The sequence below is a fragment of the Epinephelus fuscoguttatus genome, linkage group LG5 (genome assembly GCF_011397635.1).
Source record: "Epinephelus fuscoguttatus linkage group LG5, E.fuscoguttatus.final_Chr_v1".
NCBI lineage: Eukaryota > Metazoa > Chordata > Actinopteri > Perciformes > Serranidae > Epinephelus > Epinephelus fuscoguttatus.
The window spans coordinates 17,825,919-17,851,652 of NC_064756.1; the positions used below are offsets into that span (position 1 = coordinate 17,825,919).

At 41.5% G+C, this 25,734-nt stretch overlaps 1 protein-coding gene across 5 annotated transcripts in view; it reads left to right on the forward strand.

The window, feature by feature from the left end:
- The first annotated feature begins 8,532 nt into the window (after nucleotides 1-8,532).
- gria4a (glutamate receptor, ionotropic, AMPA 4a) overlaps nucleotides 8,533-25,734 on the forward strand; it is a 157,978-nt gene continuing 140,776 nt past the window's right edge. For 4 of the 5 annotated variants that reach the window (XM_049575646.1, XM_049575647.1, XM_049575649.1 and 1 more), the window contains exons 1-2: nucleotides 8,733-8,923; nucleotides 13,141-13,299. In XM_049575646.1, coding sequence (XP_049431603.1) covers nucleotides 8,830-8,923; nucleotides 13,141-13,299 — 253 coding nt within the window. In that variant the 5' untranslated portion in view covers nucleotides 8,733-8,829. Of the gene's footprint in view, nucleotides 8,924-13,140; nucleotides 13,300-25,734 lie in introns of all 5 variants that reach the window. The other variant, XM_049575650.1, reaches the window with a different exon arrangement.

Here is a 25,734-nt window from a genome sequence, read left to right on the forward strand (position 1 = left end):
GGGTTAATATGCCTACTGGTGACTAGTTCAATAGACAGGCCACTAATAATAGGCTTGGAACTGTTTACGTTAACACGTCAGTTTCTTAGAAACAACAACATACATTACGACATAACAGCAACAGAGCTCTCCGGCACCTCCGACGGTATGCACGACTCTTGCGAGCTCGACGAGAGGAGATTTGCTGCATCTCTGAAGTACAACAACACAAAATATTCAAATGTGGCGCTACGGACACGGAAGTGAGCACGAGGGTCGGGGAGCGATGTGATGGCAGATGTAGTGTGTCCCAATAGTATGCATACTGCATGCATACTGCATACTACACTACATACGTTTTAAGGGCAGCTGCAGTACATACTAAAAGTATATAGTAGAAGTATGCGATTTGGAATGCAGGCTAGGTTATTCCTAACATTTATGAATATGATGCAATAATAATAATGTGTCTCAGGGTCATGATCCATTGTTTGCATTTTTTTTAAATGTCAGCTGCACTACTATACAAGAGATACAGAGTTTAAACAGGAAGCAGATAAAATGCAACAGTTTTGTTCCCCCATGTCCATCAACAGTGCTGGCAGAGATAGTGTGTTTGTTGGTGTGTAAAATGAAGATTGTTTGGTTGTTGCTTGGCTGATTGAATCTTTCATTTAACTCTTGACAAGGCAAGTCTTCAAAAAATCCTCCCAGGACTAATGAGAATAAATACACCTCCTTTATTTCGATGCTGTAATTTTTTTCTTTCCTTTAAAAAAAAACAAAAAAAAACAAAAAAAAAAAACTTTGATCCCCTGCACCAGTTGGTCAGCTATACATCATAAACTAATGATGTAATTCTTCATCCATTGCAGAGCTTTCAAAGCAAGCTACATGAATAAAAACAGTGTGTCTGACAAAAGTTCAGCTCAAAACAGCATGGCTGTTAGGACATGGTGTTAAAACAAGCACAAATAAAGTAATCCCATCAAATAACTTATTTGTAAAGACGGTAAAGGTAAATCACCACCATTTTTCTTGTTTTCTGTTACTCTTTAACCCTGTCTGTGGCTAGGCATATACTCTACCTATAAGCCATTTGGACTCTTCCTTTCACCTGAGCTGTATGTTTCTGCACTGGAGCCCTATGCAAACTTGGTGGAGAAAACCAGGGACAGATTCATGACCTTCCGTGGTTTCCAACTGGTCCAGCCACGGGGTCTAGATTTCTCCTTAAGTCATTAGTTCAAGGTCCACATAGTTCAATACATTCAGCATCACTTGGGTTTGGTCATGTCGTTGAGATGATTTGCTGTATCTGTCAATTAGCTGTCCTTTTTTCACTCACTCTACAGCAGGGAATGGCACTTCAGAATAAACTCTTTGCCAAAAATTCACTGTACTTAAAAATAAAGTGTGCTTTTGTACAAGCTTGACATGTTTGTGAGTCACCTGTGGTCCACTCAGAATGGATCTGCGACACACCAGTTGGTAACCATTGCTTTAATGGACACTGAGTACTGAACTCATTTTCTATATTTTCTTCTTGAAACACACAGTAATAAAGCTACTTCATGTATATTCTTTTATGAATATGTAGATTGATCAGAGTTACATTCTCTCAAAATACTGTCCTGGATGTTTACCCATTAAACGTTGGTCTTGAAGGGTTAGGAAGATCAATAACATATCCATTTGGGTTGCAAACTTTAAGCACACTTTAAGTGTTGTACTTGCTTTTGGGTGCCTTGTTTTTCATATAGAAGCAGCTCATTCAAGACATTTATTTTTGTATGATAACTAATACTGACTACTGATTAAGGAAAAACCTAAATTCTCATAATTAATGTTTTCCAAGAGGTACTTATGTCAGAGGTTGACCAGTAATGGTGTCATGTGGAGTTCAGTGAGATATATCCCTTTAAAGATGCCTTTAAATGCCCAACAAGTTACCCTACTGTAAAAGGAAAATATTCCCACAGGGGAGATCTCACAAAGGGGTTTTGTGTAGTAAGTGTCAGCATGTGCCTGTTTGTAAGAGTGCCATCATGCACACAGAACCATTAGCAAAAGTGTACTTGTACTTTGCTCATATCATTAGGCTTATTCAATAGGTAAAAATGAAAATGTGCAACTGTGCCACACTCCTTTACATGTGCTGTATATAGTTCACTGACAGTAAAACCCGAGGTCCCAAGTTGGACTGTACAAGCATGCAAACACACTGCGAAGAGACGGCAGTAGAAGTCATTATCACATTCGGTGAGCATTCATAAATAAGTAAGAGAACCGAGTCAATGAACTCCCTTTGAGACGTTTTGTGCAGAACTTTACATCTGCAGCGACTGCGAATTAAAAATAACCCGCAGTGAATCACCATTACCATCAAACAAACAATCAAAGAAATTATTGTACAGATGGCTTCACCCTATTCCACCAAGAAAAGTTTGGGACTTTGGATGAGTTTGCTGCACTGCATCCTGCACACTCTGATAAGCTGGCTGCTGGAAAAAGCCAGCACAAAGTACAGTGGATCTATTACTGCCACAGGCTTCCTTACATTTTGTTATTCTTCGTTTTGTAATAGTTGCAACCACATGAAATTGTCCCTGCAGTATATGTTCATTCATCTACCTGGAACTATGGTGCACAAATCATTTCATGAGGTTTGTGACAAGACTGAAAGTATAATTTTGTGTCAGTGCTGACGTGGTCTGCTATTTCCATTTACAGCACAATTAGAAAAGGAATCACAGAGGTAGCCCACAATTTTCAAGATACCTTAGCGAATAAGCAGTGGCTCTCCCCAGGTGTAATTGCAGCATAGTAATGTATGAGCTGTAATTCTGTATTTCTGAGTCAGTCAGAAGGTTTCCCATTTATGTACTGCACTGTATTACACCCACACAGTAGTTAAAGTTTGGTGTAGCTGTCTGCATCTACGGTTCAGAGTGCATAAAACATTACTGGTACACAAAATGATCAGAATCAGAATCGAGTTGACTGCCACGTAAGTTTTCAATGTAGAAACAGAATGACATTTGGATTGGACATTGAACTGTTTGCTGTGCAGTTTAACCCATACAAAGGAAATGGTGATTGTTATTAGTTGTTATGGTGACAACACATGTCAGTGGCACTGTAAAGTGTCACACTCTCAAGTTTAAGGATTCTGTTTATGCCTATTCTTAAACCTGTTTTCCTTACTGAACAAAAATACAACATTCTGAACCCCAAGTTTCTCTCTTTCACTGAACTAAAGGCCCTGACACACCAAGCCGACGGTTGGCCGTTGACCAAAGTTGGGCCGTCGGTGAGCATCTGTCACCCTAGTTTTTGCGTTGTGTCCTGCACTGTCGGCACTTTGGCGTTGGCGGCTTTTTGGCCGATTGAGCATGTTGAATCGGTGGCGGAGTTTTCAGTGAGAGATCACTCTGATTAGCTGTTCAGGTTTTATTTCCTCGCCCCTGTAGTGAGTGAATCTGCCTGTAGTGAAACCAGGGCTAACAGATGCTTCCTCCTCAGGCTCCACTTCACTCAGCTGCCCAACAGATCCGCTGCTTCTTCCCACTTTAACCTTAATAACAAACCTGGGGTAGCTGGGAACGGCTAGCAGAGCGTTAGCTGCAGCATGACGGGAGGGAAGCACAGCCAGTTAGCCTCCGCTAGCCTCTGAGCTAGCCCTGGCTCTTCGTTTGGATCCAACCAGAGCACCGAGCCCTGGTTTGTTATTCAGGTTAAAGTGAGATGAAGCAGTGGGTTTGTCGGGCAGCTGAAGTGGAGCCTGCGGAGAAAACACCGGGACCGTCTGGATGTAATAGTCTGTGGAGGGGCTGCGGTGCTTGGCTGCACAGATAGGAAATCCGTCGGATGTAGTCCATGTAGTGTGTTCAAATGCAACTGACACAGGGCAACATGAGACGATGTAGACGATGCAACAGTTGGTTTTCGTTGCCACTAGTTCTTTGATGTTGGTTTGGTGTGTCCGCACCTTAAGACTGATGTCATAGCTTAATCACATTGTTAATTACCTGTAGAACACACTACATTAAAACTCAACAGAAACAAAGTAAAACTTAGGAAAAACGTCTTAATCATCTAGTTAGTTAGTCCACTGTTCCAACAATCACCAACTGTGGTTTGGTAGAAATAAACCCTTTAATCACTGAGTGAAATGGAAACTGAATGCTGTTTATCCCCGTGGTCTCTCTTATCCTCACAGCTGTCTGCTGAGCAGCAGGTCTCACTCAGTCTTCTTAAGGCAGCTGCGGGAAAGTGACATAATTTTTCAACAAACATGCAATTAATGGCAAGAAAACAAATAGGAAAATGAATGGTTTTTTTAAAGATATTTTTTGGGGCATTTTTAGCCTTTATTTGATAGGACAGACAAGTATGAAAGGAGGAGAGAGAGGGAGTGACATGCAGCAAAGGGCCACAGGCTGGAGTCAAACCCGGGCCGCTGTGGCAACAGCCTTGTACATGGGGCGCCTGCTCTACCACTAAGCCACCAACACCCCAAGGAGAATGAATGTTACAGTAATGTTTTAAAAGTAACAGATTGCTTATTGAAAAACAGACTACCCCACTACTTGTTGGTCATTATTGGAAAAAACCTCGCACTGGAGCAACTACGTAACCCGCCCACCAGCTACATGACTCGCCCACCATACCTTCACAATATATTTGACCTTATATTATTCACCACAATGTTGTGTTGTAGCAGGGTTCAAATAACTGTCACAGTCACAGTGGTGGGTTTGTCTTGTCCTGATGATGAGTGTGGTTTGTGAAGGCGTGTCATGTGGGCTTCCAATGTGTCCGCAGCTATACATGTCTCAAACCTCACCTCAGTGAGTTAGGAACTGATTGCAAGTTTGCAAGTTTGTTAATATGGAAGTTTATACCAAAGTTAGCCTACTACAATGCTGGCCATTCAACTGTACATATAAAAATAGCTGCCGCTCTCACCACCCTGCTGATAATTTGAATGACAATATCTGTTCAACTCACATTCTGTTTCTATGGTTTACATACAAGTAACATGCTCCGATGTATTGGTGCATAACAAAAACATTGTAAGAGTTTTCTAAAAAAAAAAAATCAAGAGACATTAATAAAGGATAAAATAAAATTACAATAAAGATATGGGAAAAATTAATAATAGCAACAACCACCTTGTGAAAAGTGCACAACTAGTACAGCTCTGGAACGTACAAGTTACCCAAACACCCGTCTAAACAGGTGTGTCTTTAGCTGGCTTCTAAAAGAAATCACAGAGTCAGCAAATTGTAAGTGAGAGCATTTCAAAATTTAGGTGCTATGGCCACAAAAGCTTGATCACCACTTGTCTTAAGGCAAGCGCGAGGGACAGACAACAAATTGAGTGTATCTGATCAAAGAGGGAGTGCTGGAAGAATATTGGTGAAGTAGTTCAGCTACATAAGACACAGCCTAACCATGTTATGCTCTGTACATAAGAATGAGAATTTTGAACTGGATCCTAAACTCAACAGGGAGTCAGTGAAGGAATTTTACTATTGGGGTAATGTGAGGGTGTCTATTAGATCTAGTTAGTAGTCTGGCAGCAGCATTCTCCTTGCAGTCGAGCAAGAGCAGACACCTTCAGCGAGGAGAAAAGTGCATTACAGTAATCAATGTGAGATGAGATTAAGGCATGTATGATCATTTCCAGTTCAGCAGTTGAAACAGCAGATCTCAGTTTACTTATGTCTCTCAAGTGGAAAAAACAAGCTTTGGTCAGGTGCTTCACGTGGGAATCAAATTACAGTGACTGATCAAATATAACCCCTTAATTACACAGGTTTGAGTGAGCAGCAGAGGAAAGAGGCCCAATACTTTGCATAATGAGAGTGACAACATTTTCAGTAGCAACAACCAGAACCTCCGTCTTATCAGCATTGAGCTGTAAAAAAATGTAATTGGTCCAGACCTTAATCTCATGAGGGCAGTCAAGGAGCCTGGATAACCTGAAAGGCTCATTAGGTTTGAGCGAGAAGCAGAGCTGGATATCATCTGCATATAAATGATATGCAATGTTTTACCTGTTTATTATTTGTCCTAAAGGTAGCAAATGCAGAGAAAATAACAGAGGCTCAGCAATCAAGCCCTGCGGAACACCACAGGACAGTGTAAAGGAATCAGATATGGCAGAGAAACTCCTGTCATGAAACTCCTACATGAAGAAAACCAGTCTAGTGCTTTGCCTGATATGCCAATGCAGTCACGCAACCTGTTGACGAGGACTTGATGGTCCACTGTGTCGAACGCAGAACTGAGGTCCAGAAGAAGTAACACAGAACAATCACATCCATCCGCGGACATCAAAATATCATTTGAAACTCTCGGAAGTACAATTTCAGTAGAGTGCTGTTTCCTAAACCCTGACTGGCAATCACATTTTCTAAAATTTTAGACAACAGTGGTAGTTTAGAAATAAGTCTATAGGTCTTACTTTAACATCTATAATAAAGTCGTTAGTAGAAATGTGCAAAAATTGTCCAAGGAATCTGCAGAGGTTCAAGGTACACAGTAAATGTGCAACATACAGAGATATAGTCCTGCAGATGTGTGCTAATGTCACGCATATTGATTATGGTTATGATTATGATTCTTATAATTATGAGGATTATAAGCCCAATAAAATAAATGTAAACAGTGTTTAGTCAGCTGATGAATGACGTGTCAGAAAATGTGCCACATGCGATATTATACATACGGTTGCCATGCGCCATGGAGGCCAGGTGGAAGAGTCACAGCGTGAAGCATGAGGCGATTTTACTAATTAACACACCTTTACCCAGAGAGAAGGAACTAATCAGTGTCATCTCCTGGTGTGGTGTTTGTTTTCCAGCATTGCCCGCAGACTCTGTGCTCTCAGTGGCTCATGGTGTGAGAGCGGTGGAGAGCCAGTCTCTCCTTCATCTTGCTGCCTGCATGAAGCGCAGTTTGATTTCAGCACCATGGACAGAGTCCGGCAGGCTGGGGGAAACTGGACTCCAGCAGCATGAGGGTGAAAACGGCTGGGTGCTCCATCCTGATGTATACATATGTGATGTGCAATGATCAGCCACACTGATGACGCTGATCTCCAACGTGGGCACAGTCACACAAGTTTAATACGCAGAGATGCAGTGTAGTTGGCTGCTTTGCCTTTAAAGAATCAACTTTAAAATTAAACTCGGGGGGCATCCCTGTGTGTTATCTGGAGCTGGCAGGGTCCAAGTTTCATGTAAATGAGTATCTTGTCTGTGTAGGAACGCGCACTGTAAAATGTAAAAGCTCGCATTTTTCCAGGCTATTTGATTTACTCGTATGCTCAGCAGCCGACCGGGAAAACCCCTCAGAGATGGACAGACCGCATCTTTCACTGGGACAAGCCGTGAAGCATCCCTTTCGTTTTGCCATCTGGAAAAATGAAACTGTGCTCTCCACCGTGTAACTACGCGATCCCAGACCGTCTGTCAGTTTTACCGACCTGCTACCGGCAGGCTAGATAAAACGACTGTGTGAGTGGGATACGGCTGTAACATAATACACTCTAACAGAATCCACTCCAGGCTATGAGTCTTTTCCAACCTTTTATTTTCTTATTTTAGGATTCACAAAACACCTCATTATTTCTGGCTTTTTATCAGACTGCGTCGCTGAATGATTGCGCTTTCTTGTTGTGTGTTTTTTTTTTCCGTGCCCAGATGTTTGTGCTCATGAGGTCGTGACGTTGAAATAATGCTGATTTCAGCAGGTCCCCGGGGAGTCATCAGCATCCCGCAGCTGCAGGCGGCCTGAGGTCTCCCCCCCCCATCCACCTCTGTCAGCTGCCCTTGGTGGGACGCACCGAGTCTGGTTTGGCCGCGGTGTGGACCAATGCGTCAGGATGGATTGGGCTTGTAATGCAATTAGTTAGGCGCAGGCAGAACCTCCTCTGTCACTTTCTCACTCTCACTTTAGCCGAAGCAGTCAAACCACAACAGATCAGCGATCTCCATTTACCATTTCCAATTCAAACACTTGCTTTTTTCTTTACTGGCGACGCTTTGCGCAGCATTGATGTTAAATATGAGGCTAAATGCTGTCAAGCTTATAAGGAGGGGGGCACGACTATGAAGTAGTTCGCGCAAACACGCACGCACACTTTGGTGGATTTTTTTCCTTCTCTTTTCTTGCTTTTCCTTACATGAACCCGACCAAGCCTTATCAATAGGCTACAGCTATAAGATTCAGTGCTACAGCAAATTAAAGACGGCAGACAGGGGGAGGGAAAAGTGAGAGATGGAGAAAAAGAAGAAGAGAGAAACAAACCATCTCAGTGAGAGAGAGAGAGAGAGAGAGAGAGAAAGAGGGTGTGTGTGTGTGTGTGTGTGTGTGTGTGTGTGTGTGTGTGTGCGGGTGTGTATATGTGTGTGTGACTCTGTGTGTGTGTGTGTGTGTGTGTGTGTGAGAGAGAGAGAGAGAGGCAGAGTGGCAGAGAGACGGGGCGCGCATGTCCAGTTCCTCCATGCAGACTGTTCTCCCAGCTCGCCAATCATTCTAGCGAGTTTCCCCACTCTTTCTCTCTCCCCGTCTTGTACATGTGCACCGGACGCACAGCTCTCTCCTGAGCGGACACTGCAGGGGGAAAGAAACCAACGAGCCCCACCATGGAATAGGAATACTGCTGGACAAAACGGGGGAAAAAACCTCTTTCTCTTTCATCTTTCTTCTTTTTCCCCCTCTTTTTCTGACGCCTTTTTTCCTCTCTCTGTCTCTCTCTGTCTCGCATCTCTCCCCCCTCCATCTGTCTTTCTCGATGTCTCTCAACAGTTTCTGAAGGGATCGAAGGAAAGAAAAATGAGGATTATTATTTTGTCTTGGCACTTTCTCGGGGTGTATTCCGCCCTTTGGGGGCTGGCGGCGGGGGCTTTCCCCAGCTCGGTGCAGATAGGTGAGTTGGAATACTGCTGAATTTACGCACGGGCACTCACATCTGATACACTACACTGATTACTGGGGTTTTGCGGACAGCAGGCGCCGAGGAAGGGGGTTCATCGGGACCCTCCAAAACGCAAAATCAATGTAAAACTCAAGCAGTTTACGCAGGAGGGAACATACAAGTATAGGAACACATTTCCTTCTGGTGCATCTTGTTCTTCTTGTGTGTTTTGGGGGTTAAAGGGAGATTGGTGCGCCTTCTCTGCTGTGACTCATATGCTTCATAAATGCACTCTTTCACTCTATCTACCCTTTTACTGTATTTGGGTGTATTTTAAAGCCCGATCTGGGCTCATGAATGTTTCAGCGAGCTTTGTTCCCTTCTAGTCTTCACTGTTTAGACACTGCAGCATTCTCTCCCTCTCCCTTCCTCTGCCCTTTTTCAGTTACCCTCATGTCAGTGCGGAGGAAGCCTGTCTTTCAAGCAGCCTTACAGATCTGAGATAAAGTTTACTTAATCCGGGTGATCAGTGGTTTGCTCAGTGCAAACGGGCCACACATGCACCCTCTCTTCTCTCTCTCTTACACTCATGTACGTACACACACACACACACACACACACACACACACACACATCCATACAGGCATGTGTGTGATAATGAATGCACTGCATCACTCCTTGTGGGGGGCAGCTGGGAGGTCCTATAATGAGATTCAGCTCCTTGACTCTGTCTCCCTACAGCTGCCAATAAACCTAATACGCTAAATATTTTCTGCCTGACACACACACACACACACACACACACAGATATTTGCACAGGTTTCCAATCATACGTGCGTGCCTGTACACTACCCAAATGCACACATGCTGTTTGCCCTGCACAGCTGCAAACATGCATTCACATCCATGTACAGCATGCCGGTGCACACTTTTGACACAGGAAGGCATACGTGTACACACACACTCAGCACGCATGCATGCACACACACACTGTATAAAGCATATGTGATTGTAAAAAAGCACACACATGCACTCTCTTCTTCCCCCCCCCACTGACCATCTTCCCTAAACACTCAAATACGCATACATGATCATACACTCGGCTCACCAGCACTTGACTTGAGGAGTCATTTGCATATCTCTGCATTGCACACAAGTGTAATGTCAGTGGGAGCACGGACAGTTTCTTTTTGCATGTGTGTGTAAGAGAGATGGAGACTGACACGGATGAGAGTATTTGTGAGATTTCTTGGAGAAACTGGTGCAATAAGGTGTCATGTTGGGACATAACTATATCCTGTGCAGCTGAAGTGCATGGGTATGAATTTGTGTGTGCTTAAAGGTGGATTTATAACGCACAACAAAAACCACATCTTTTTTTTCGTACACAAGAGAGCAGATTATACCTAATGAAATATTCCGTGCATGCAAAGATGTGTTCTCTCTGTGTATACGTGTGTGTTTAGTGTCTTGCTTTGGTTACTGATCTGCCAAGGGGCGTAATGAGAAGCAGATGAAGCAAAAGGGGAGACAATGCAAACTTTTACCATGAATGAGACACAGACAGACACACGCATAAGTGACATGTTATGGCGATTGCTTCGTTCAATATGCTCTGCCTCCCGACTCCTCCCTTGTCATCTTTCCTCCCTCCCTTCCCTTTCTCTCTCTCTCTGTCTCTCTCACAATGTGATGTCAAGTCTTCACAGTCTGCTTGTGTAATCCAATTCAGCTGAGCTGAGTCTGATTCAGTTAAACTTAAGTCACATCAGTTTATATCTGTTGAGTTCAGCCTACCATGTAAAGCAATGTAGAACTAATCTATAGAGTTAACATACCAAACAGATGTACATCAGTGATCTCCACAACAATACAACAAGTGCTATTCAGGCGATGAAAATATTAGCCACAGAAGATGACCCTTATTACCAGAGACAATAATATGACAGTTTGTCTCATGTTGCTTCTTCTATGTCAGCTTTCAATTTCCCCAGAATAGCACCCCAAGCTTTTTGCATTTTCTGTGACTGCTTCGTCAATACATTGATTATGGCTCTGTTAAGGCTATTCTATCTTCTCTGACTGGCCTTTTGGAGCCTGAGCATTTTTCCTCAGTGGACAGGTCATGGTTAATTGGTGTGCATTATGTTACATGTTGACTTTGCCGGTTGTCTTTTACTCAGGTATTTCCCCTCCATTTGGCAATGGCAGCTATATTACATTTGATTTGGTAGATTGCAGCAGTTATTAGCATTAGATAATAGTAAGTTGGAAAGGATTACGTGACTCCTCAGTTAGTAGAACTTTTCGATTTTAAGTAAAATTGTTCCGATACTGGTATCAAGTCTATGCACTGATCTGATACCAAGTAATTTATTAATAAACTTTAGGGTAGTTTCACACCAGTTCTCCTGGAAATCAATTCTTCTTTGCCGCTCTAAAACAGCAGCCCACATAGCAAGTTGCCCTGCGCAGCCACTGGCAACTACTGTTTTAGAGTTACAAAGAAGAATTGACTGTCAGTCGATTTTACACAGGAAAGTCCCACCAGTAAAAAGGCAACATGTACAGTATGTCAGGCTATAGTTTCAAGGGGTGGCTCTGGTGTTGCCAATTTCACCAACAGCAATCTTATTAAGCATTTAAAGAAGCATCACCCAAAAGAGCACAACAAGTTCGCCAAAAACAGGGGAAACTACATCCCAACAACACAAAGGAAGCCCAAAAGTGACGAAGATAACCAGGGAAGTTGTCAAATTTATTGATCTAGATGAGCAATGTGACAGTCATTGAAAACATGGAATTTCCCTACTAAGTGGATCGAATCAGTACAATATCAATTGATATGCAAGTTCAGGTATCAGAATCGGTATATAAAAAGTAAAATAAAGTGACAAGCAGAGGAGGTGATCTGCCTGTCTATACCCTAAATACTACATCTCTCCCTCTTTCCCATGAGCCCAGTCTCACTCTGAAGTCGTCGAAATCCGGCGCTCGGGCAGTGACTTGCGGCGTCAGAAACCAACGAAACAAGGAGTCCTTTAATGTTGGCACGATACTTGGCCAGTTGCCGCTATAGTTTAACGGCGCCTGCTAGCGTCAGGGGAAAAGGGGGCGGGACAAGGACATAGTTAAGACAGTGAAAGTCAGAATGGGGAAGGTGGGAGGGGTGGTGCATAGGTCCAACAAACATCGACTTTCACCTGAGAGAGTGGTGTTCACGTCCCGTAAGATTCCAAAACCAAACCCTGTTCTTTTTTCCTAAACCCAACCATGTGTGTTTGTTGTTGGAGGAAAAACAACGTCAATTTGTGGTGTTGTACCGACATAGCACGTTTATTTCCTGTGAAAACAGAAGTGTATCTAGAAAGAAGACAATGCATGTAACAGGCAGAACTTGACACGGTGTCCCAGAACGTCAACAACCAATGCACCCAGGGTACCTTGCACGTCATATGTGTCGTCAACGTGGAAAGTCCATGATGAAAACGTCAATATATGATGAGGTTGGAGTGAGAACGTGTTGTTTCCATACACTATATTTTCACAAGTTCCTCTTTCTCTGAACTCTTGCTCTATTTTTTGGACTTTATACTGTCAGCTTCACTATTCCGTAGCATCTCTTCTCTACCCTCCAATTCTCATGTTGTCAGAGGGGCCATATTGAAGGATACTCTCATTTTTAAAGGCCAGCTGACACTTCACACCCATCTCCCTCTCCCTTTCTTTTTGCATGGCCCATGCTACTCCTTTATTTAGCTGACACTGTCTGATCTGGCCTTCCTCCTGTGTTTTCCTTTATGCCCTCTCCAACTCATTATCTCTTTGACTGCCTTCCTGTCGACTCAGTTGTCTCTCTTTTCTTCTCCTCTCCTCTCTTCCTCTCTGTCTTTCTGTGATTCCATCAATGAAATGCGCAGTGTGGGTATCGCTAAGTGTGTTTTTATTCATGTTTATGTGCGTGTGTGAGAGAGACGATGTGCTGAAAGACAAATTACCTTTTGTAACAAAGCTAATGAAGATCTTGGCTTTCTTCTCCCTCTCCCCTCCTCTGTTTTCTCTGCCCTCCCTCCCTATCTATCTTTCTTCCCCCCCATTACTCTCCTTCTTCATGTCTCTCTCCCTTTCTCACCACGCTCCAATCCGACCCCTCTCCGCCCTACAATGAATCACTTCCTTCCCACTCCGTTCTCCTCCTCTTTGCCCCGTCTCTTTGTCCCTTTCTCTAGGTGGGTTGTTCATTAGGAATACTGATCAGGAGTATACAGCGTTTCGACTAGCTATCTTCCTTCACAACACCAGCCCCAATGCTACGGAAGCTCCCTTTAACCTGGTCCCACACGTTGACAATATAGAGACCGCCAACAGCTTCGCCGTCACCAATGCATGTAAGTGTTTAAATGTTTGTGTGTGACTGAAAATCAGGCTGAAACAAATAGACTTTCTCTCTGCCACTTTCTGACTTCCTTTATCTCTTGCTCTCTCTAAGTTTGTTGTTCAGTCTCGCCATACTGTTGGATAAACATTGCTTTAATTGGGAACTGGAGCTGTTTAAAGGATCAGATTCCAACTTCATTGCCTTTGTCATATACAATACATCAGCTGAGTGGTCTTTGGTGGATGCGGTCTTTTCTGCAGCAGCAGCTAAATGATTTGCCATTTTGAAATGTTGATTTTAGATGCTGTTAAGTACATTTTAATAATCCTAAATACAAAATTTTTTATTGCAGCTCATTTTGAGGCAATGTCGGTGGTTAGTATCGCTAGTAACTATGGGCAATACCATTCTTTTAATCATACTTTTGCTCCTCTATATATTGTCTACATCTATTCTCACTTGGCACTATCCATCCCATCTACAAAAAAGGTAATATTACCCATCACAATTCCATTTTATTACAACTATATAATTAGTCTTGGAACAGTTGCAGACAGGGGTGGAAATGGGTCCTTTGTGTTCAGAACAGAGGGGAACAGTTGGTACTCGTGTCCTCTATGATCTTTTGAAGGATGACAGCTAATCTTTCACCATCCCTTTCTGTTCTCGGGGAGTCGAGATCTAATCCCTCACACTTCGTCTCGACCTGGAATCCTGCAAGAGAGAGTTTGTGATGTTTGGTAGTGTTAGAGTTAACAGGGCTATGGAGGCACCCAGCAGTTGCTAACAGTTCAGAAAAGCTCAGCTTGCTACACATGCGTGTGTGTGTGTGTATGTCTTGAACATTAAGAATTTACCATGATAAAAAAAGAAATCTCTTAATCACTATATATGCAATTTCTCTTAAATACCTATTTTTTTTCCTTAAAACAAGCATGTCCATATTTCATATCGTTATAACCCATATGAAATTGTTCCAGTCTCTCCAAAACATTTCAGAGGCACGTAAGAAGGATTCTTTGGTTCTGGGCCTTTAAAGGAGCACTTTGTAGGATTTAGTGGCATCTAGTGGTGAGGATTGCAAACTGCAACCAGCTGAAAAGTTATGTTCCTTCAGTGTTTATCTGCAGAGGTCTCTTCCTCCCCAAAACAAACAAACCAGGTGTTTAAAACAGGTAAAAACATTGTTACATTGCTAAACTAAATAATGACAATAAAAAACTTTACTTATATAGCACCTTTCATACAAGACATGCAGCACAAAGTATTGCACTGAGTGCGTAATATGAAAAAAGACATAATAGACATAAAGGAGACAAGGCAATTCAGTTTAAAAGGACATTTAAACAGTTTAAATGCATGAATTAGCTGATCCATAAAATCATAGAGTTGTAAATCTTTTAATCATAACATAAAGTAAGATTTTAAAAGAGTTGCAGCAGCATGAAGCGTAAAAAGAAAGAGTTTCAGACCTGTATCAGGAAGTCAGAGCTAGTTAAAGGCTAAAGTGAACAGATACGTTTTAAGCTTTCTTTTAGCAAGCTAGCTTCCCTGATAGCTATAGGTGGTGTGTTTCATAGCTTTGGAGCGTAATTGACAAAGGCTGCATCCCAGGTCTTCTTCCAGCTGTTGCTGAGAACCTCCAATAAACCAGCAGCAGATAATCGCTGTGTTGTTAGAGGCAAATAGTTAACAATAAATTTAACAATGTAGCTTAGTCCCAGCCCATTTAGGGGTTTGTATACAACGTGGATGAGCTTAAAATCAATTCTAAATGTAACAGGACGCCGTTCAGTTGCTAGCACAGCACCCACTTATGTGTGCTCACCTTTTCTCTCTGATTACTTAAGATCCAGACATTTAGAAGGTCTTTACCAGGAGACAAATTATCTGCAGAGGTCGCTTATATTCCAAAACAATTGGACCCCATGATTTAAATTGGTTAAAACACTGAAAAAGCAGTTTCACATTAAAAAAATCAGCGTATTTCCAACACTGTTCGGCTCGTTTCAGAGGGGCTGCTGTGGTAGCTGAAGTAAAAATGTGAGTAGCCATGTTTAGAGCTGGCGTTTGATTTGTCTGTTCTGGCTAACTATAGAAACAAGGTGTTGAACATGGTAATCTCTGTAAACGAGGACCCACTCCCTCTGTAGATATAAACGGCTCATTCTAAGGTAATAACACTACATTTCTTATTTTCAAAATATAGGTCACGTACTGAAGAAAATGTACTATTTATTATTGTATTATTTTATATTCCACTTCTGACAATATGTCTCCCGAAGTCCTACACACTATACCTTTAATGCAGTGTCAACCATAAAGCCAGTGTTAGCCATCATTTTGGGACATGTCTGTGGCATATATTTTATAATGTGAGCTGTTTTTGGTTAGAACTTGAATAATAAAAGAATAAGACTAACTGAAGATGGCATGCTGGAACATGTTTTTGTAAAAACACCATCCTAAAATTGCTTTTTTTTGACGCTCACCAGTTTTGCTGTCATCTCACACTTGTTTTTCCAGTTTCTTGCTCATCTCTGCACCATAGCGTGTCTTTACTCACAATAGCTTTGACCTTTCTTTCTCCCAATACAAACAGACAGTTGGCTGGTGGAAGACGTTTAAATTCATCCCTTCAATTAAACTGGCCTCTTGGAGTGCCACTTGCCCAAGCATTGCAATTTACTGAAAATGATCTGATAATGTTTTGTCATCACAACAAAAAGACTATTGACATAATCACTGTCATTGTTTGCGAGGACTGTGAGACGTCCTGGTGGATTTGCTTGCTCTTGCTTCATGCTTAAAGCTTTGGAGCTTTGCTGTGGCTCTTTGCTTGTATTTGCATGACTAAAGAAGTTTGTTTGTTCACTTTCTGACATCTGTGGAGTGACACTGGTTTATGCCACACTGATCTAAATGCCTTTAATGTTGTTAGGTGTGTTCCTGTGTGTGGTTGTGGGTGTTTGCCCTTTTGAGATGAGAACAAATCTCTAAAGGATACCGTTTGTGTAATTCTGCTCATCTTCCTCCTGGTAGGATGTTTTCATGTCAGGGAACGAGAGGGGACAAAAGTTCTGTTGTTACTTTGAACAGTTTCATACATTTAGTTTAGTTATTTGCACTTTTGACACAACACAACATTGAAAGTTAGACTAGTGGGGCTGAGCAGTATGCGGCAGTTTGTTGAAAGAGAGAAAAGCATAATATAAAAATCTGTTTCCGTAGCTGTAAAATGTTAAGGTGTTCAAAGCACAGCTTTTCACACTGTCCTTCCAAGCTGAATTCCCCTCAAGGGTATCATATCATATCCCCTCATTTAAACAGTCCTATAGAGCTTCCATCTTATTTTAGGGAAATTTTCAAGTGATTGTAACGTAACGTTTTACCTCCTTATCTTATTAAACTTTAACAAATCGACCACTGGGGCTGTTAACTAGGCAGGGTGAACAAATTCAATACAGTATAATACAACAACAATACAGTACTTCTCCTTGTGATGTGATATCATTGTGTTTAACAAGATTCTTGAAATATCTCCAGTTGTAAATGAAAGCTGACACAAGCTGCTTCATTGTCAAACCATGCTAGTGAAAATGGCAAATAAATGGTTCTCAAAGGACTGCTTCAAAGTCTGAGAGATCTTGAATATCATCTAACAATTGATCTATGTTGCGTTACGCATGAGTGAAATACATTTTGACATTTTATATCCCTGGAAGGTATTACTGTAGGATTTAACTGCAGCCAAATGCAAGTCACATATCATAAATCAAAATGCAATTTCCAACTTTGTTTGTCTCCTGCCCGCTGTTTTGAAGCCCCACGTGAATGAATAGACTAGTTAATACAACCTACAATGATTGGAAAATTAATAGTCCATCTACAACCTCCCACCCCCAATATAATCACATGCTGCATCTATTTCTGTTCACTGTTTAGCTGTGTGAGTGGGAAGGCATGCATTGAATACTCATCAGGTGGCTTTCCTATAATGTAAGGGGAGTGGTAGGAATTTAATTAGTGATGAGTATAGGAGGGTGCTGAAGGGAAGAGATTGTTCCTGCATGTACAAAACAATCCAGCAGGTGTTTTACGATTTGTATGCAAGCACTGACGACCTACTGACTGCTCCTTTTTTGGTCTCACACGTTATATCCACTTAAACACTAATGACTTACTAGTAGTTTAGTAAGAACAAAGTTCATGCTGTGCAGCCAAACATAAACCCTGAGAACTTTATTTCAAAACCTAGATATAAAACGGGTCTGGCAAAATGTTGGGCAAATGTGTTTAAAATGATGCGCAAGACATGAAGAAGATTAATAAATTATTGATATCTGTTTGACAGCATGGTGCAGCAGTGTCAGATTATTTGGAAATAGGTTGTTATTTTTTATCTGCTGATGGGGAAATATAATTTAAAAACTGTATTAAATAGGATAAGGCCAATAACATTTATGTAATGGTCAACAAATCTCATTAAAGACCAAAACCAACAATGTATTGATCCTAATGATTTCCACTTGTCTATTAACAAGATTAAGTTAAGTATGATTGATTTGCACCATGCTCGAATACGATTGCACCCCCACCCCCACCGCTACCACTCAGCTTCCAGAGGAGTACACCCATTACATAGCAGTCCACTTCAGTGTTCTGGTAGAGTTGCTGTTAACAACTGATGCGTACTATACTGGAGTACATGTGAACCGTGCTCGAGATCAACCTTTTAAGTGGATCCAAGTATGAACTGGTGTATAATGCCGGCTACGGTGCACAATGTTCATACTAATCAAATGAGCTGGACTTTGGGGTCAAGTGTGCTCTGATCCATATGATCTGTTCCTGATGTGAAAGCGTCTCCAACTTTGCTAACAGATTACTAAAGTTAATATAATTAATCCTTGGGATGGCACAAATGTCTGTGTCACATTTTGTGGCAATCCATCCAATAGTTAAAGGGACATTCCACTCTGAACCAAAAATACAAACCTTATAGTGAAGATAGAGGAAAAGTCAAAGGATCACCAAAGTCAGTAGAATTCATTCTTTGGACACCATTGATATCTGTACCTAATTTTACACACCAGCAAGCCATGCTGTTGCACTGACAGGCATGTTTTAATGTAGTTAAAGTGAATAGTTACTGTACTAACTAATAAACCAAATGTGTGTTCATCCGTGGCTGAAAATAGTCCCCAACAAATTAATAATTTACCCCTGCCTGAGTAAAGTTTGCTAAAAGCTAAAGTGCCCAGCTGTTTGAGGAAATTAAGTCACCTATTTGAAAATTAAACTATATATTTATAACCCAGTTTTAAAGATTTATGTTTTCAGTTGAAACAAATGGGCTCAGGGCTCAGAGCCACGAAGCAGGTGAGGGATGACGGACAGTTTTGTTTTCATTGGACTTGTTGAGATTAATAAAATCATACAGTAGAGTAACGGCAGCTTTATCCTTCTCTCTTCTGTTTTACTCTAAGATGTCCTTCATTTTTCTCTTCGCTCTCCTCAGCTACCAACTCTCTTACTGTTTCTTTTCCTCATCAACCTGTTGGTTTCTTCCCATTTCCTTTTCCAGAGCTTGTCTCTGTCTACCTATCATCTACATACACACACACACACACACACACACACACACACACATCCTTGTCTATGTGGTGTTGTAAGGACACTACACCAGTATATGCTTTCTGGGAACCACTTTTCCGAATGTGTGCAGCCGTAACAAAACAACCTGGAGTGGACATAAACAGTGATGTCACTTCAATTAATCAATCAGACAAAGAAAGGTTCCTTGACTGGACTAAGAACAAAATCCTGGGGACTTGTAATGTATTTAGTTATGGGTAAGGTCAATATATGTACACCATCTGGTATTTGTTTCTCCTTGAGTTTCACTTAACATATATTTAGGTTTAACTTTGGAGAACCACTGAACACCCTTAATTTTAAAGGTGAGTTTTGTAGAAACATGATATTCAGTCGCTGGAGCTTAGCAATTTGTGTAAAAATTTAGGTTCTGTTAGGTAATTGTGCAATAAAATTATATTCAATTTCAACACACACACCCACACTCATGCAGGCATTAGGCCATGAGAGGAGGTGTGTTTGGAAAATGAAGCTCTTATATGTGAACTGTCTGCTCTCTCTTTGCAGGCTACACATAACAAGCATTACCTCTTCTGTCTTTCTGTCCCTCTTTCTTGCCCACTTGCCTTCTCACTTGTTCCATCTCTCTCATTCTCCTTTCTGTTACTCTCCCCCCGTTGTCTCCGCATCTCCTCAGATTCTTTCTCTCTCTCCCTCCGCGTCTCCATTCTTCGTCATGTTTTGCCGTCTCTCCCCTCTCCACAGGCGTGGTGAATGGATCTCTAAATTAATCCCTGACTCTTGCTCCGGGTGGTGAGCAACGCTCCGAATTAGAATGGGGAATTCTGCCTCTGACCTTGGCTAGTTCCTCTCTATTCTAGTATTCAGGAAGCGTGAACGGATCATAAAAATCCCTGGTCCCCATCGTTTTCCATATTCACCGAGGAATACAACCCATTTTCTTGTCCCAGGGTCACACATTCATATATCCTCGTCTGCTGTCAGTCTTTCTTTGTTGTTTCCTGCGTGCACATGCATACCCATGTGTCTGACTCTTTTGTAGTATAGAGATGCTTATATCTGTGTGGGTGTGTGTTTACGTCTGACTTTCTCCTTGGTGTGTTTATATCTGTGTGTGTGTGTGTGTATCTTTGATGTGCCTCAGCCAGAGAAGGACACTATTCCACTGGGCTCACCAATGTATCTCTATTCACTGGTTTATAGAAAATAATGCACATGGATTAGCATGACCAAAAGCTGCACTGAATATGTGTGTGTGTGTGTGTGTGCAAGCGTGGTGACATTTCTGTCCATACTGAAGGCATGTGTGCAAACCTGTGTGTCACTGAGGTGCATGGGCACATATGAGTGTGACTGTGTGTGTGTGTGTGTGTGTGTGTGTGTGTGTGTGTGTGTACGCTGTGAAAAATAGCAGCTGAGACAGAGCGTGATGAAGATAGACAGAAAGTGATAAGGTGAATTAGTGACGGAGAGGAAAGAAATGGAGAGGAAAGGATTTGCAACAAAGAGGTGGTTATGCCTGGTTTGTGGTGCCAGAGCCGAGATGCACAATGATGTGCTGCCACGGCTGTAAATGCGCTGCTTGATATGTGGGATAATAGTTCTGTTTTATCAGTTTAATGTCCAAAACTAAGACAAATGGCAAATTATTCTATTCTATTCTATTCTATTCTATTCTATTCTGCACCTACTGTAGAGCAGTGCTGATAATGATGTGTAGTGTGGTGTTTTGGTTGGGGCTGTTGATTATTGCGGTGATGCATAACCTCATTTGTCACCCAGAGGTAATATAGATTGCAATTATAGTAAATCATTTACAAATCAATACTGTTTATGTATTATTGACGGCCACAGATTGCATTTACATGCAGGCTGCACCTGATTATTTCTGCAGCCTAACCTAGTCAAACTGTCTGAGTCAGAATCTCCTTGAGGTGTCAGTCTTGTTTCGTCCCGCTGTTGTTCGGAGTTAAGGACAAAATTAATTAATTCAGAGATGTGCAGACGATAAGGCTTTTGAATTAGCAGCCCAGGAACATGAAGAAAATGTTTCTATTGTACGTTTATGCAAACCACTAATATGTTACATGCGTATGTTTTGTACATATACCAAGGTTTGTAAAGAGACATAATATATATATGCTGACTTTGTCATCAGGAGGTGAAGGGGATGGTGGATGGCATGTCACCTAGGCGAGACACTTATCAACCTGCAGACCACTGTTCGAGACCAACAAAAAAGTGGTTGTGATTACGTGAACCCTTGCTGTTTTTCCAGCAGCCTGTTAGGCTTTTTTAAACAAGATATAGCTGCTTTTCCTGCGGGTATTTTAAACAAAAACATTATCTTTTCCAACCATAACCAAGTGGTTTTTGTGCCTGAACATATCTACATGTTAACTACAACGTCACTGAAACATAAGTTTTGAAGTATCCACAGTAGGCTTGTGCCGGTTTGAAAATTTTCCAACTGGTTTGATTTAAAGCCAAATATCTAACCGAACCGATATATCGAATTATATAACTAATTTTACCACTGGGGGTCACATTTGAGCTATTTTTCCCAATAAAAGCCCATTATAGGTGTAATGTGCTTCCAATCCACTAGATGGCGGTAATTCTGTATTAACCGCCAATACACACAAGGTTACACAAGAAGAAGAAGACGCAGAAGGACACCAACCAACCAACCTTCCTCCTACTCCGGTCGGAGGAAGGTTCCTTGGAGACACAGCGGTTGAGAGGGCCGAGCGAGAGGACGTTCTTGTAGTAGTTCCAGCCCCCCAAATAGTACCAGGAACTTCTTCAGTGGAAACGGGTCACTAGGGCAACAAACTGAATGACTGCTAACTCCCTCGTACTTTTCCCTGCCATGAAATTTGATGTCTCGCAGCAGCAGCAGACAGCTGAGCGGAGCGGAGCTGCAGAGTCCCTCTGAAGCCTCTGAGACAAACTAAACAAACACTTGTAGGCTCCTCCACTTCATTTATAAACAAACATAAACCTTATTAAATTGTCATAATGCATGTTACAATGCAAGATAAGTTGAATATAGTCCCTTGACATGCCACGCCACGCTTTTTTTCCCTACGGTTTATCCAGTTGATGTGAATTAAACCGGGTGGAGCTCTTAAACCGGACTGAACCAGTTAAACCGGAAATCAGCACAAGCCTAATCCACAGTGTGATAAAGTGCAGATGTTAGTGTTTCTGTGGTTTTCAGAAATGCTCAATGCCAACATTTTTTCTGGCTATTAGGTTGGAATTCGGAATGATAGTCTGACCTACACTCATGAAAAAATAATTTACCTTAGCTGTCTTGACATCATCAATTACTGAATTTGCTTTAATATAACATTCTAATGAAATATTTACACTTCACCTCAGTGTAACCTTGGCTCACATGTTGACTGTTGACACTCTGGGATCTTCAAACACTCCAGGAGCAGGACATGGGTCATGTTCAAACATTGCTGATACAGTGTATTTGGGTGGCAGTAGCTGTGTGAGTCACTCATCATGGTTCAGAATAAATTTGTAAACTCTGTTCAATCAAAGAAAAACAGTATGTTTTAAAAACCATCACTGGCATCACTTTGCAGAGGAGTTAGGATGAGGTGTTCGCCAGGTGTTTGTGTTTTTATTACCAGCGTGTTTTTTTCAGTGGTGTCACCTAAGTGTAAAAACAAGGCTAGTTTCACTAATAACCTGCAAAAAACACAGGACTTTAAGCAGCTGTCATTTTAAGATATTACCTTTTCCAGTGTTAAAGGTTTGTCGGCACCGGTAGTATCTCAGAACAGGAGTAAAACAGGTTTGCTTACGATTGATTTATAGCTATACATTAAGGATGCTACACACCACACTGCAAACTTAATTGCATGAACTACACAAATGATTGTAACTATGAGTCATGGCTAAGGCAGCTTCCAGGCATGTTCATGTGGGCGCTGCAAGGACTGTGATTGGTCAGCTTGTGCCTCTTGTGTTTTCTCCTGCAAGAAGTTTCTGATGCTGGTTGAGACTGTTTATAGCAAAGACAACATGAAGGAAGTTGATGAAAGACTTGGTTGTTGTCTCTTTCTCAGTAACACATACCTAACAAAACCCTCTCCACTGCACATCTTCTGCTCACTGCAATCGCTGCTCAATATGAACGAGCGAATGTATATGCAATTATTGTAAGGGCAGTAGTCTACTTTTTAGTGACGAGACAAGGCAAAACAATGTTAATGTTACGTTGTGCTGGTGCTTTCAAGAGGTGAATCTGAAGCTATAAATCACACCATAAATGAAAACTGATGCCATAGGTAGAATATGTACAGTTTGACCCTCGTTAATGTCTTGCATCCACTTTAAATACAGCTGTAAAAACATTCTACTTTTAAGACTCTTCAGGCCTGTGTCCACATATTTTTTTCTAGCAGGGCATTGGGGAGCGCTTCATCCCAGCTCTTCATAAAAAGAGGTGCTCCCAGCGCTTTATTTAATGACCTGCTGTGTGTGGATTGTGTTTCCATGTCAACAATATATTAACCTTAATGTGGGCTAGATACCTAAAGCAGCACTACGTTAACAAAGGGTTGACTACACAGTTAACAACAAGCTTACAAAGGTACAGTGAGAAGAAGCACAACAGTCACCAGCAACATCCACAAATGGGCCTTTCTGTCTTTGTTGTGACAGTAAGCTAGCTAAAGAAGTGGCAGTGGCATCACCAATGCCTCTATCAAAAGGTGCTGGTGATGAGAGTGAGACTTTTAACCAGAAACACTTGGAGTGCCCACACAAAAAAGGCTGGGCGCACATGTGGCCCCTACATTATCAGAGTAATTTGTTTGTCAAACAATGTAGCTTACAAGTCATTGTAAGTGTAATTTAAAAGCTCCAAAAACTGCAACTTTCTATTGCACTTCACAAACTGACCAATCAGAGTCCATGGTTGATTGACATCGGTTGACATTTTCAAAAGCTCTTAGTGCTATTGCTTTCAAGAGGCTGGTTTCTGTAGCATTTCTTGGCACCTTTCTGCTGATGGAAGATGCCAAGTAAAAATGCACCCTTTAAAAAGAAGAAGGGATCGAGGCAGTCTTCTGGCAAAAAGTTAAAAAGCCTTCAATCAGGTAGCGTACTCAAAACATAGTCAGTGCTGGCACATGTTTAGATAATGCTGGGTTACAAACCCACACATGGCGGCAATAACAGCCCTTTTTTAAATGCCATGTGATTGCAAACACAGTTGAGCAAATGTATGACCACTAAGTGGCTTTACAAGGTGTCAAGAAGATAGAGAAAAATAGGAGGATAATAAGAACGCATATGTGCAGACAGCCACAAAGAAAAGAAAAGGAAAAAGAATAAAAAATAACAACGATAACCATTTTCGGCAACAGCAGCAACCCCCATGCATCAGAGCCCCTGCGAGACAGGACTGAAATCCATTTCTTCATTTAGTTCTGGATAAGATGTGGCCTGCATTTGGTGTATATCAAAGAAAATCTCTTTGCAAATATACTATCAATCACCACTCATCGATCACTACCCAAAATAATGGTTTCTAAGCTTTCAGTCAGGCTTTCTGGATTGCTGTAATAAACTTTAAAAAAGCGCGTAGCCATAAGGGTATCCAGTCGTCTCTTTGTCCACATCCTTCAGTCTGTATTTCCGTGTTCACAAGAAAATTACTGCATCTGTAGTGATGAAGTTGTTAGCTGAAAGGGTGTTTTTACGATGACCACAACAACAGGGAGTTCATCAGTGTTTCACATTTACTCTTCATGTCCAGGCTTGGAGCTTTGATTAAATAGATTCCCGGAACACACTCCCACAACTCAGCACCGCCCACACATGCAAACACAAATACAATTTTTTACATTCCCTCTCTCTGTCTGACACATAAACACATTGATTTGCCGACCTGTTCATATATTTCCAACTTCCATGCATACAGCATTCCGCCGAGCCTTTTCCTTGCTCACTTGTTTCATTAAATGGCTCAGTCGGCTTGTAGATGATTTGAGATGCTCAATAATAGCACCGTGCCATCATCTTTATTGGTGACGTTTTGCATGGTTATATGTCTTCTTAATGGCCACACTGGGGAAAATAGAGTGAAATGATACCTGAAACCCTGGCAGGGCAAGGAGATTTATTTTGCAGCAAGCTTTCGTTTATTCATGTTACTGGAATACAGAAAGCGCCCGATGACTCTGACGGCACCCTAAATGCTTTTCCTGGCATGAAGACACATTATCTGGTTCAGTGCTAATAGTGTGGCATAATGGATTTCATTTAAACTTCTTCCATTTACAGGTACCTTTAGTGGAGCATTATTTTGTTAGTCACCAGTTAGTAATGCCTCTGTAATTTAAATGCTTTATATGTTCCTATTTAGTCCTGAGTTGAAGTCAGTTTCTGTTACTGGAATAGTGATTATGAAACAGTCAAAAGAGCAACAATACACACAACGATGCATCACAGCTCAGTTGTTATTTTTCTGTACATAGTGTACCCTCTGTAACGGCATCAGTCCCAAGCCAGCAAGCTCTACAGATGGCAGGTCTACTGATCGAGACGTTCAAAGCTGCCTCCTGAATCACATGGCTCTTATTTCATCCAGTCAAGTAAATTTCACAGTCATTATCACATAGAGTAGATGTACAGTATGTGCATACAGTTGCTTGAAAGCCACCAGTTTTATGAAGGAGTTCATCTAAATTGCACTAGACGTTCCAGGTTCTGAGTTTAGTAAGAGTTGTTAAGTCTGACATCTGTCTCACACACTTAAAAAGGTCATGACTGTTATTAGATTTGTAAATGACTCTGC